This window comes from Populus euphratica, unplaced genomic scaffold, assembly GCF_000495115.2.
Source record: "Populus euphratica unplaced genomic scaffold, PopEup_1.0 scaffold985.1, whole genome shotgun sequence".
Classification (NCBI taxonomy): Eukaryota; Viridiplantae; Streptophyta; class Magnoliopsida; order Malpighiales; family Salicaceae; genus Populus; species Populus euphratica.
The window spans coordinates 67604-79324 of record NW_011500849.1 but is presented as its reverse complement, the minus strand read 5'-3'; the positions used below and the strand labels follow the sequence as shown (position 1 = coordinate 79324).

General features: G+C 29.2%; 1 protein-coding gene and 1 long non-coding RNA gene across 2 annotated transcripts; one reads left to right on the top strand and one right to left on the bottom strand.

Moving 5' to 3' along the window:
* The first annotated feature begins 782 nt into the window (after window positions 1-782).
* On the top strand, window positions 783-1020 carry LOC105116579 (uncharacterized). The gene is made up of 2 exons (XR_840558.1): window positions 783-845; window positions 944-1020. It is a non-coding gene; the product is annotated as an uncharacterized LOC105116579 (long non-coding RNA).
* Window positions 852-4104, bottom strand: LOC105116580 (plectin-like). Its single transcript, XM_011013997.1, has 7 exons — window positions 3841-4104; window positions 3319-3434; window positions 3097-3215; window positions 2843-3005; window positions 2524-2750; window positions 2071-2392; window positions 852-1981 (listed from the first exon to the last, which is right to left on the bottom strand). The coding sequence occupies exons 1-7, from the start codon at window positions 4000-4002 to the stop codon at window positions 1048-1050; spliced, it is 2043 nt and encodes a 680-aa protein (XP_011012299.1). The 5' UTR covers window positions 4003-4104; the 3' UTR covers window positions 852-1047.
* Window positions 4105-11721: the final 7617 nt, after the last annotated feature.

Here is an 11721-nt window from a genome sequence, read left to right as displayed (position 1 = left end):
TGCACTTTTAAGTACTAATCATTAAGCATTGAGATATAACTATGTTTGTTTGAATATGATTATAAATCTACGGTATGCCAGTTAGAATACCTATGCTAACAGGGTAGTGTTAGTCTGTTTGCACATCATATCTGAACCCTAGTTGGTCGGGGGAGTCACCAACCTGTGTGGACTGATCATCCTATAGTACAGAGTCTCATGCTCATTGCATTATGATTTTCTAACGAGTTTTACCCTATAATATTTTTGTTATGGTTTATTTAAGGAACCTTCCTATAAGAACCTAAAGCCAATTATATGTATATTTCTCATTGTCATATTACTTCATGTGTGTGTATTGAACGTTATCTATTTACTGAGTTGTCGAACTCACCATCTTATTATTTATCATTTTCAGGCTTTAACTTGATAGCAGGTCACTTTTATTGGATCTTCTGAACCTGTTTTTTGGTTGAAATCTGTAACTTCCTTTTATATCTAGTTAGTGCTCCAAAACTATGAATTTATATAAACTCTTGTATTAAGACAATCAAATTATATTATGTTATGAAATTAGTCTGTTGTTAATATTGCGTTGAACTCTGATTGAGTTATTTAATAGATAAGTTTATATGTAAGTTTGGATTTGTATAGATATGGAACTTTGGAGGAAAACTTTATCTATATACCGGTCATGAATCCAGGATTCAGGTCATGACAAACAACATGTTATCACCTCTCACAACCAATCTCATACACAAATCAAAGACACTTTCTGATATACAATACATATTTTCACAGATGCATATTTTCAGAGTTATTCAACTGATTTTGAAGTAGTAGAAAAGAAGAAAAAATATTTTAAGGTACAATACTGATGCAGTCATTGCTGCACTCTGTAATTTTGAAGAAGTAAAAAAGAAGAAAAAATATTTCAAGTTACAATACAAATGCATCGAACAAGGGGGGTTCCACTTTCAAATTTTCACTGCTTTCTTCATACTCTTGATGGATGACTTGATGAAGCTGTTCCCTGCAGCCCGTTCACCATCTCGTCAACATCACCAGTTACCATGGGCTTTTTCCTGATGTAGAGGATGGGATACGCTGCCATGTCCTGGCAATTTCAGACCTTGTACGCACTCTTTCTTTTTGGCTTTCTATTCTTTCCTTCCCTTCAAAACTGTTGCTACTTGCAATTGCTTCACCACCAACACTGCCATTTTCTTCTTCTTTCAGTGGTTCTATCTCAATAATCTCTTCTAACCTTTTTCCTTTATCATTTCCTTGAACACGTGTTGAACTCCTGGCCTCCTGTGGGAACTTTTGGTTCAGCTTTGTAATAATATCATCAGATGTGTTTGTTTCACAGCCATTTGAGTTTTGTCGTTCAATCTCTTCTCCAGAATTCTCTAACAGAAATTGCAGCCACCTCTCTACATTTCCCTTCCCTCGTTGCTTTCTGCTCTCTTCATTCTCCTCTATTTCTTGGTCTTGGATAACTGGGAATTGAATTTTTTCTCTCTTTCCTTCTCCTATTTTCAGTGCCTGAAGCGTATACTCAATTGGAATTTCATTTTCCAATGCAATGATTGATTTATCGTGATCTTCTCTCATAATAGTCATTTCAGGTTGTTTGAGTTCCTCTTCAATTTCCTCTTGTTTTGCATCTTCGTTTGCAGGCAAGCCAGCTTCAGTTGCTTTCTGCTCCTCTAGAAACTCTCTGAGCTCCTTGTGTGAAGGTGTCCTTGTCCTTATTCCTGGTAAGTAAAGTACAGTTTTACTGTCTGCATCTTCAGGTAAGGTATCATCCATTCTTGATCTCTTCCTTCCCTGTTCCCATTCAGGCCTAATTTGTTTCTCAAGCTCGTCCCTTTGTTTGTATTTCTTGTGGAGTTCTTTCTCTGAAGCATCACAGATTGCCTTCTGTGCTTCAAGCCTTGCCATGAGTGCATGTGTTGCAGCCTGGTTCAGTCTCACTTGTTCCTTATAAACAACACTCCTGCAATAATAGTTCAGAAATGCAACCTTTCAATTACTATACGACAAAAATAGAGAAAACAACCTCTTGTGTAGAGTCAAAAATCTTACTGGTGCATTGCATCACGAATCATCCTCTCTAGCATAGTTCTATATGAAGATTGTGCCTCTGCTAGCCGCCTGCACTTTTCTGCCCTTCTCCTACGCTTTATCAGTGTCAATTCCAAGTCCTGAATAGTAAGCTTTTCCTCATCATTCTTTCTCTTTATTTCATTAACTTCGTCGTCCAAACTCAGTATTTCAGCCTGCATCTTGTGAGCTGCTTCTTTTCGCTTAAGAGAATCTCTGGCCATGACAATTGCTTGATATGGATTTGTGACAAAGTCTGAGTTCTCATTTTCTTTCAGAACACCTGGCTTCATTTTTCTTGAAGCTAAAGCAACACAACCAAAGAACACAATACGAATAAAGGAAAGGAAAAATGACGGAAAGATTGTAAAAGAGGAAGAACAGGGGAAAAAAGGAAGAAAAAGAAACAGTTATATTTAATATTCCTCTACCAACCAATTGCCGGAGAATGGGGCCTTATCTGCCTGTTGTAATCCAATGATTTCAAAGCCAAAGAAGAATCATATGATTCTCTTCGAGATACAACAACAGCAGCTGGAGCAAGGCCTAGTTTCTCTCTCGATTCAATGAAATGTTGTGGAAAAGAATGTGACTCTACTGTCTGGGAAGCATTTAGTTCCTCACTTTCTCCTCCTGGGAACAAAAATGAAAATGCCCTGTGCCTGCCATAATTTTGGAACCAAATGCACCATATAACTTCCATAACGTTGTTCAATTTGAATGCTGCAAAAGGTAGATATCGACATAGACCCACCTGAAATCTGAGTTGGAAGAAGCAAAGATGGATAAGAACTGGTTCACAGAGATTCCCAGCTGAAGATCCCACCATGGAACGAGAAACTCCAACTTGTTATGCTTCCTCTTGCACACTTGCCGTTGTAGTATCCTCAGATTTCTTGGAACTGTCAATCCTCCCCCTACAATTCAAATGAGCAAAATCGCACATCACAGATGTGTTGTATGTATTTACACAGAGAGATTGAGAGATAGTAGTGATTGATTATGTACTTGGGCAAGGGAACCAATGATCAATGTCCCAAGCAAGAGGAGAGGCTTTATCAGCATGAAAATATAGAACATTGCCGTAAGGATCCACTCGAATTACTGCGGGATCAAATCCAGCATTCCTAAAACCCAACACAGTAGCAAACAAATCAGATATCACCTCAATATATTACCATAGAAATTATGGTATTTTGGTAAGGGTCAGAGCAGAGATGAAGCGGTTACCCTAGGTGATTGAGCTGCCTCCACAAGAGACTGATAAAAACCTTGGGCTTGGCAGTTTGTTTCGCTTTTGGCTCAATAACTGGAAACAGCTGATCTAATTCCCTTGTTCTCAAAATCTGCAGAGAAAATTATGACCAAAGCCAGCTTTCCATCAAATAGATGGAATGGAAACCCATACTACTTGAAAAGGAAACTATCATTGTAAATCATTTCATAACATGAGCCGGAAAATGCGTTGCAGTAGCCGAATTGTCGACAGTATTAACTCTTTAAACCAATTTTATCCAAAAATTCATGATCCATTTTGGTTGTCTAATCTTTTGTTTGATATCGAGTTCTAGCTTCAACTTTAACATCTCAATTTCATCCTAAAACCACATCATCTTAGTAGAGTTTCTTTATAAATTCTATAACAAGAAAACAAAATCAAATAACAGAGGCCCTATCTGTGTAATTCTAGTAAATCCCTGTAAAATTTAACTCATTGAGTGACAATGGGACCATTTTTTTATTTTAAATTACCTCATGTTGCTGCATTGCATATGGAATGAAAGCGAAAGGAGGACCATGGGTATAAGTCCCAACAACACCATGATCACTACATAGCTTTGCATAGGCTCTTGGGAACCCAAATCCCTCATCGATCTCCATATCTTCTTCCTTGAATGCATAATCGGCTGCCATTGTTGTCTTCTTGAATTTTCTTCTAGCTTTCGAAACAGAAAAATTAGTGTTTCGTGGTTTCGTTGATTAGAAAGGAAGCTAACGGTCAAATTCTTTATTCAAAAGGAGTATCAGATTTTGGATGGGTTTTGAATTATGGAAGTGCCACGTTGGCAAAATAGACGGTGGGTGTAACGGCTAGATAGGGTGTTTCCTGCTCCTAGGTAATTATTGTTTTTGCGGTGTATTTAAAAAATATATATATATAATTTTTTTATTTTAAATTAATTTTTTTATATTTTTACAAATTTTTGTATATTAATATAAAAAATAAAATTTTTTAAATAAATAAATTATTTTAATATATTTTTAAATAAAAAATACTTTAAAAAATAATCATTATCACAATATAAACATCATCTTAGGGAAAAAAAATACTCCTCCTACAATCAAATAATAAGAAAAAAAATCCCAATATATAATGAAAAAAAATATTTTAGCCTCACATCATATTGCCTGTAATAATATTTTGAAATGGAAAAAACAAAATTTAAACCAAGTTTAGCTCTTAATAATACAAGCTTTGCATTATTAATTTCATGATATTGGTATAATTAAACTTAATTCGCAATTGGTTATAGTTTTCATACTTCAGTCGTGTTATGGCTCACCTTCTATTTTTTAAAAAAGTTGGGTTATGTTATGATGTCAGGAGGTCCTAAAACTATTTAAGTATTATTTTATTTTAAGCCCAGCTAATAGTTTAAAATTATTTTGGATTTTGTATAATATTAGGCTCGAGAATAATTGGGTCTTAGGGTGTTCAAGTGCTATATATATGTTAGGGGTATCAAACTCCCGGATAGATAGTCCAAGCATTACATATGCATCGGGATATATTTAGCATTAAGGTAGTATCCTAGCGTCACATGAGTGTAGAGGTGGATCCAATCTCCAGGCAACAATTTAAATGTCACATGTTTCCACTTGATTTTTTTTTTATAATAATAATTGTTTTTAAAATTTATTAATGATAATGATGATAATAACAACAATAATAATAATTTTTAATTTTATTTTTTAAATTAAATATATGGGTGTTTTTCAATATTAACAATAATTTTTTTCTAATTTACTAATTTTTTATTAATAATATTAATTATTATAAAAATAATAATATTTATAACATAAAAGATAACATTTTTAATAATAATACTTTTGATTATAGTGAAAATAATAATATTCAAAACACAAATAATACTATTTTCAATTCCAAGAATATTGAGAACGCAAATAATAATATTTTTATATTAAAAATTTGAATTCTTATAAAAATAATAATATTATAACACAAATAATAATATCTTTGATATGAATATGTTTAATTACAAGAAAAATAATAATATTTTGATATGAATACTCAAAATAATAATATGTTTTAGATGAATACTTTGTATTATAGAAAAATAATAATATTTACAATGCATATTATAATATTTTTTTATATGAATACCTATAATTGTTGAATATTTTTAATAACATTATGCTGCAGGCTCACTTTTTATTTTTATAAAAAACATCATAAAATTTTATAATATAAATAATAATATGTTTTCAATATTAATAGTAATTTTTTCTTTGAAATTTCTTAATTATTTTATTAATAATATTAATTAAATTACAAATAATAATATTTTCAAAACAAATAATAATACTTAGAATTGAATCTTTACGCATGACTCATTCCCTATAAGTCGAGTTGCATGACTTAAGTGTTGGGTATGCTCAAGTGGGATGCGAACATGGACACGTTCAGCACAGCCTAAGTCCAACGTGTGCATTGGGGTGTGCCCAAGCCCTAGGTAGGCCAAACGCAACGTAGGGGTGTGCCCAAGCCCCAGGTAGGCCAAACACAACGTAGGGGTGAACCCAATACTAAGGTAGAAGTCCAAGTGCCACGTGAGTGCTTCAAGTAGGAGCCCAAGTGCCAAGTGAGAGAGGGGGTTTGCCCAGCCCCAGACAACAAATCAAACGCTACAAGTCTCCATGTGGTTTTTATTCGATAGTAATAATAGTTTTTTAAAATTTATTAATGATAATGATGATGATATTAATAGTAGTTTTTAGATTTACTTTTCAAATCAAATTTATGGGTTTTTTTCAATATTAAGAATATTTTTTTCTAATTCAATAATTATTTTATTAATAATATTAATTATTATAAAAATAATAATATTTATAACACAAAAGCCAATATTTTTAATAATAATACTTTTGATTATAGTGAAAATAATAATATTTTTTCTATTAAAAAATTGAATTCTTATAAAAATAATAATATTCTAACACAAATAATAATATCTTTCATATGAATATGTTGAATTCTAAGAAAAATAATAATAATGTGTTTTATATGAATATTTTGAATAGTAAGAAAAATAATAATATATTTTATATGAATAATTTGTATTGTAAGAAAAATAATATAATGACAATGCATATTATAATATTTTTTATATTAATATATATAATTGTTGAATATGTTTAGATCACATTTTATTTTTATGAAAAAAACACCATAAACATTTATAATATAAATAATAGTATGTTTTCAATATTAATAGTAATATTTTCTTTGAAATTTATTAATTATTTTATTAATAATATTAATTAAAATAAAAATAATAATATTTTCAAAATAAATAATAATATTTAGAATTAGGTCCTTATGCACAATCTATTGATCTTGGGTCATGACGCAGGACCCATTCCTCTTAAGTCTAACAGCATGACCCAAGCGTCAGGTGTACCCAAGTGGAGAGCAGGCATGGACATGCCCAGCACAACCTAAGTACCACTTGGGCATTGGGGTGTGCTCAAGTTCCAAGCAAGTTGCCCAAGCGCCACGTGTATGTAGGGATGTGCCTAGCATTGAGGTAGAAGCTCAAGTACCACACGGGGGCACTAAGGCAGGAGCCAAATACCATGTGGACGTAAAGGATGTACCTTGCACCAAACAACAACCCAAATACTTCATGTCCTCAAATGGTTTTTCTTTGATAGTAATAACAGTTTTAAAAAATTTATTAATGATGATGATGATAATAATAATAACAATAATTTTTATTTTTATCTTTCAAATCAAATCTATGAGCGTTTTCAATATTAAAAATAATTGTTTTCTAATTTAATAATTATTTTATTGATAATATTAATTATTATAAAAATAATAATATTTATAACATAAAAGATAATATTTTTAATATTATACTTTTTATTATAGTGAAAATAACAATATTCATAACATAACTAATACTATTTTTAATTCTGAGAATAATTAGAATGCAAATAATAATAGTTTTTTCTATTAAACATTTGAATTCTTATAAAAATAATTATATTCTAACACAAATAATAATATTTTTGATATGATTATGTTGAATTCTAAGAAAAATATTAATATTTTGATATGAATACTTTGAATAATATGAAAAATAATAATATGTTTTATATGAATACTTTGTATTGTAAAATAATAATAATAATAATAATAATAATAATAATATTGAAAACGTAAATTATAATATTTTTTTTGTATTAATACCAAGAATTGTTGAATATTTTTAATAATATTATGCCGCATGCTTACTTTTTTTTTTATGAAAAACACCATAAACATTTATAATATAAATAATAATATGTTTTAATTATTAATTTTAATATTTTCTTTGAAATTTATGAATTATTTTAATAATAATAATAATAATAATAATTTCAAAACAAATAATAATATTTAAAATTGAGTCCTTACACATGATTCACTGCTCTTGGATCGTGACATCGAACTCATTCCCCCTTGCGTTTAGCTATAGGACCTAAACACTAGTTGTGCCTAAGTGGGATGTGGGCATGGACACTTCCCCCTGCGTCTAGCTATAGGACCTAAACACTAGTTATGCCTAAGTGGGATGTGGGCATGGACATGCTCAATGTAGCTCAAGAGTCACGTGGGTGTTGGGGTGTGCCAAAGTCCCAGACAGGCAACTCAAGTGTCATGTGGGTGTAGGGGGTTTGCCTAGCACTAGGAAGCATATCCAACACCATGTGTTCCCACGTGGTTTTTCTTTGATAATAATAATAGTTTTTAAAAATTTATTAATGGTGATAATTATAATAATACTAATAGTAATCTATAGTTTTACCTTTCAAATCAAATTTATGAGTGTTTTTCAATATTAAAAATAATTATTTTATAATTTAGTAATTATTTTATTAATAATATTAATTTATTATAATAATAATAATATTTATAGCACAAAAGATAATATTTTTAATATTAATACTTTTAATTATGGTGAAAATATTAATATTCATAACACAACTAATACTATTTTTAATTCCAAGAATATTTAGAATCCAAATAATAATATTTTTTTTATTAAAGATTTTAATTCTTATAAAAATAATAATATTATAAAACAAATAATAATATATTTGATATGAATACTTTGAATTATATATATAAAATTTAGAACACAAATACTAATATATTTTATATGAATACTTTGTATTATAAGAAAACTAATGATATTTACAACTCATATTATAATATTTTTTTTATATTAATATATAGAATTGTTGATTATTTTTAATAATACCGTGCTGCGGGCTCACTTTTTATTTTTATAAAAAATATCTTAAAAATTTATAATATAAATAATAATATGTTTTTAATATTAATAATAATATTTTCTTTTAAATTTACTAATTATTTCATTAATATTATTAATTATAATAAAATAATAATATTTATAAAACAAACAATAACATATAGAATCTTACGACATAGAAACCTCGGGCAACATTGAAGCAAAAGCTCAAGCGCCACTTATACACTTGATTCGCCAGTATACAAGTAGATAATCCAAGCGTTATGTATGTGTTGTAGGTGCCGAGTCTCTATGCAGAGTTCAAGCGCCGCGTGTGTGAAATCCAAAAAGACATGCCTCTAGTCAGGTGTTTAGGATCTATTGGCTACAACTTTACATATGCCTCATCAAATAATGAAGATTACAGTAAATTCACTTACAATGCATAATATCCACGTTACAACGTAAAATAATATAATTTATAATAAATTAATAACCTGTATTATAATGAAATATTAATAAGTTTTAGTTGTAGGTAATTTAAATATTACGTTTCAATTATGAATGTGCTAATTACTTGAAGCGTCTTTTTAATTGTCATTCTTCTTGCTAATTACTTTTATAAAACATTATTATTTGACTTGAAACTCAATTTCGTGGTCGTCAATTAGAGATTCAATCTGTATTCAAATACATTAGATTCTCGTTCTACAAAAGAGTATGACGTTGCAATCTCTAAGTGGGGTTTTGCTAGTTGTCCTATAATATAGTTGAAGAGGCCAAATTAGCATAAATAATTGGCCCGTACAAATATGCCATCTACCTCCATATTTTTACTCTATGCAACGCCTTTTCGGATTGTGGTAGAAGTTAAAATGTATTAAAATATTTGTAGAGATTACGTTAAAGATCTCAGTTCTTTGATCTTAGATATAAAGAACATGTCTGAGAAAGATAACCCATTCAACTTCATGTTGGATTTACAACCTTCGGCACAGGTTGAGTTGCGAAGACAGAATATCAAAAACTTGTCGTCTGCTATTGTTACCGCAAATAATTTGGTCAACTTGGTTCTGTTACTGTTTCTTAGAGATTCAAGACTAAAGGATAAAAAGGATAAAAAGAGAAAGAAAAAGAAGTTTGGTGAGGGAGGATACAAGCCTGAGATTGATAAGGGAGAGAACAAGCAGGCTGATGTGCAAATATATTAAAATAATTAAAAAATATTTTAAAAAATAATTAAAAAAATAAAATAATAAAAAAATCATAGTCTAACAGCAACACCAAACATCATCACCCTCCTCTTAATTATCATCAAAACCCCAACTTAAATCCTCTTTCATCACTGAAACTTACCTCTTGCTTTAACTTAAACATCCTCTAAAAGAAAAACCTACAACAAAAATTTTCAATGTCAACTCTATTCTCCACAACCTCATAATAAATCTCCTCAATTAACCTATTTTCAGTAATTAATCTCTCGTTCTCCTCCTTTATCTCATCAATTACAAAATCCTATGATTTCCATTTCTTATAATCCTCATCAATCTTGGTAAATTTTGATCATCACTCTTAACATTTTAATAGATGAAATGATATAATTTACCCCAAAAGTAATAAGGTAAGGATAAAATAGATTAATCCAAGCCTTATTTTGCCACAATCTCTCAAAAGTTCAGGGACAAATTATTATTTTTTTACTCCTAATTTTTATTGAAATTGCACATAAATAAGTCTCTCAAAAACACAAAAATCATGTTTTTGCTTAAAAAAATATATAAAAATAAATGTTGTGTTGTAGAATTTTTTACAAAAATATATATTTACATACATCTTGAATTTAATAACTAGTTTATTTAATTCACAAAAATTTAACTATTTCCTTTCCATTTCTTTGATGGATTCATCCCATGAGTTGCCAAATATACCATTTCAATTCTTTATTAATTCAACCTCCATCTTCTTTGAACACATGTGGTTAAAAGTTTATTCATTGACTATTTTTTTTCTATGTCTTGTAAAATATCTTGAATGGTTCATATTTAGATGAGAGTGAGAAAATGATAAAATGAACTAGAAATGACGAACATATCTCAATCTTTAATAATTTTAGTCTAGTAGCTATGTGTTGCATCTACATAATGTACTCATGCACATCTTTCATGCAATTAAATTCTATAAAATATATTTTTGTTATTAAAGTACTTACTAATAACTTTGAGGTATCTTTCACTTTAAAATAGATACTAGAGGAATCAAAATTTAAAATAGATAAAGTTTGAACAATTACAAATAAACAACCAAACTTATTAAATAAAACATGTAATGAAGCCAAATATAAATATTTATCCATGTAAGTTAATCCAAAAAAATAAATCAACATGTAATTATAATCTTGGATTATAACAGTCAAGCGATTTAAATTACTTTATAATGGGATTATTATTTTATTTTTAAAATGATTTTTTAGACTTGTACACAACTAGATATTTCTATCACATCCTAATTAATCATTTAAATATAATAATTATCTTGTGTGTTGAATCATTACATTTTCGTGATTAATTGTAATTAATGTCATTAACTTTATGTAACTAAACATAATGCTTCCACATATTTTAATAATTAAGAATGTTGTGTCTATTACATAATTATTAAAATTTAAACTTAAATATAACATCAAAATTATTGACTAAACTTTATATTAATTATCAGTTCTTTATATTTGAGAAAACTAAAGAACATAAAAAAAAAAACCCTAGAGAAACTTTTCTTTTTTTATGAAATTGTTGGTAACTGCCATTGCCTCCACAGCGACCAAGCCAAAGAAGGAAACAGTGACTAAGGTCACATTAACGATAATAACTCCATTTCCTAAACAAACTCTCCAGCCTAAAGAACATATAATGCAAAAAAAACAAAAAAAAAAAACCCCAACACAATGCATGCAATTTACGACGACCAATATTGCACGGAATAGAAATAGGCATGGAATTTTACTAACAAAAACATAATCCAAATTATATATATATGGGATTGAAAATTAGTATATCATATGTCAGCAATAGCATTCAATTAATTAAAAGCAGAG

Excerpts from the sequence above, each read along its gene's own strand:
- LOC105116580 (XM_011013997.1), bottom strand. The coding sequence starts at position 4,002 with ATGGCAGCCGATTATGCATTCAAGGAAGAAGATATGGAGATCGATGAG. Across the intron at positions 3,216-3,318 it reads AGGCAGCTCAATCACCTAGG|GAATGCTGGATTTGATCCCG; the intron begins GTAACCGCTTCA and ends GTTGGGTTTTAG. Across the intron at positions 2,751-2,842 it reads TCTTCCAACTCAGATTTCAG|GCACAGGGCATTTTCATTTT; the intron begins GTGGGTCTATGT and ends AAATTATGGCAG.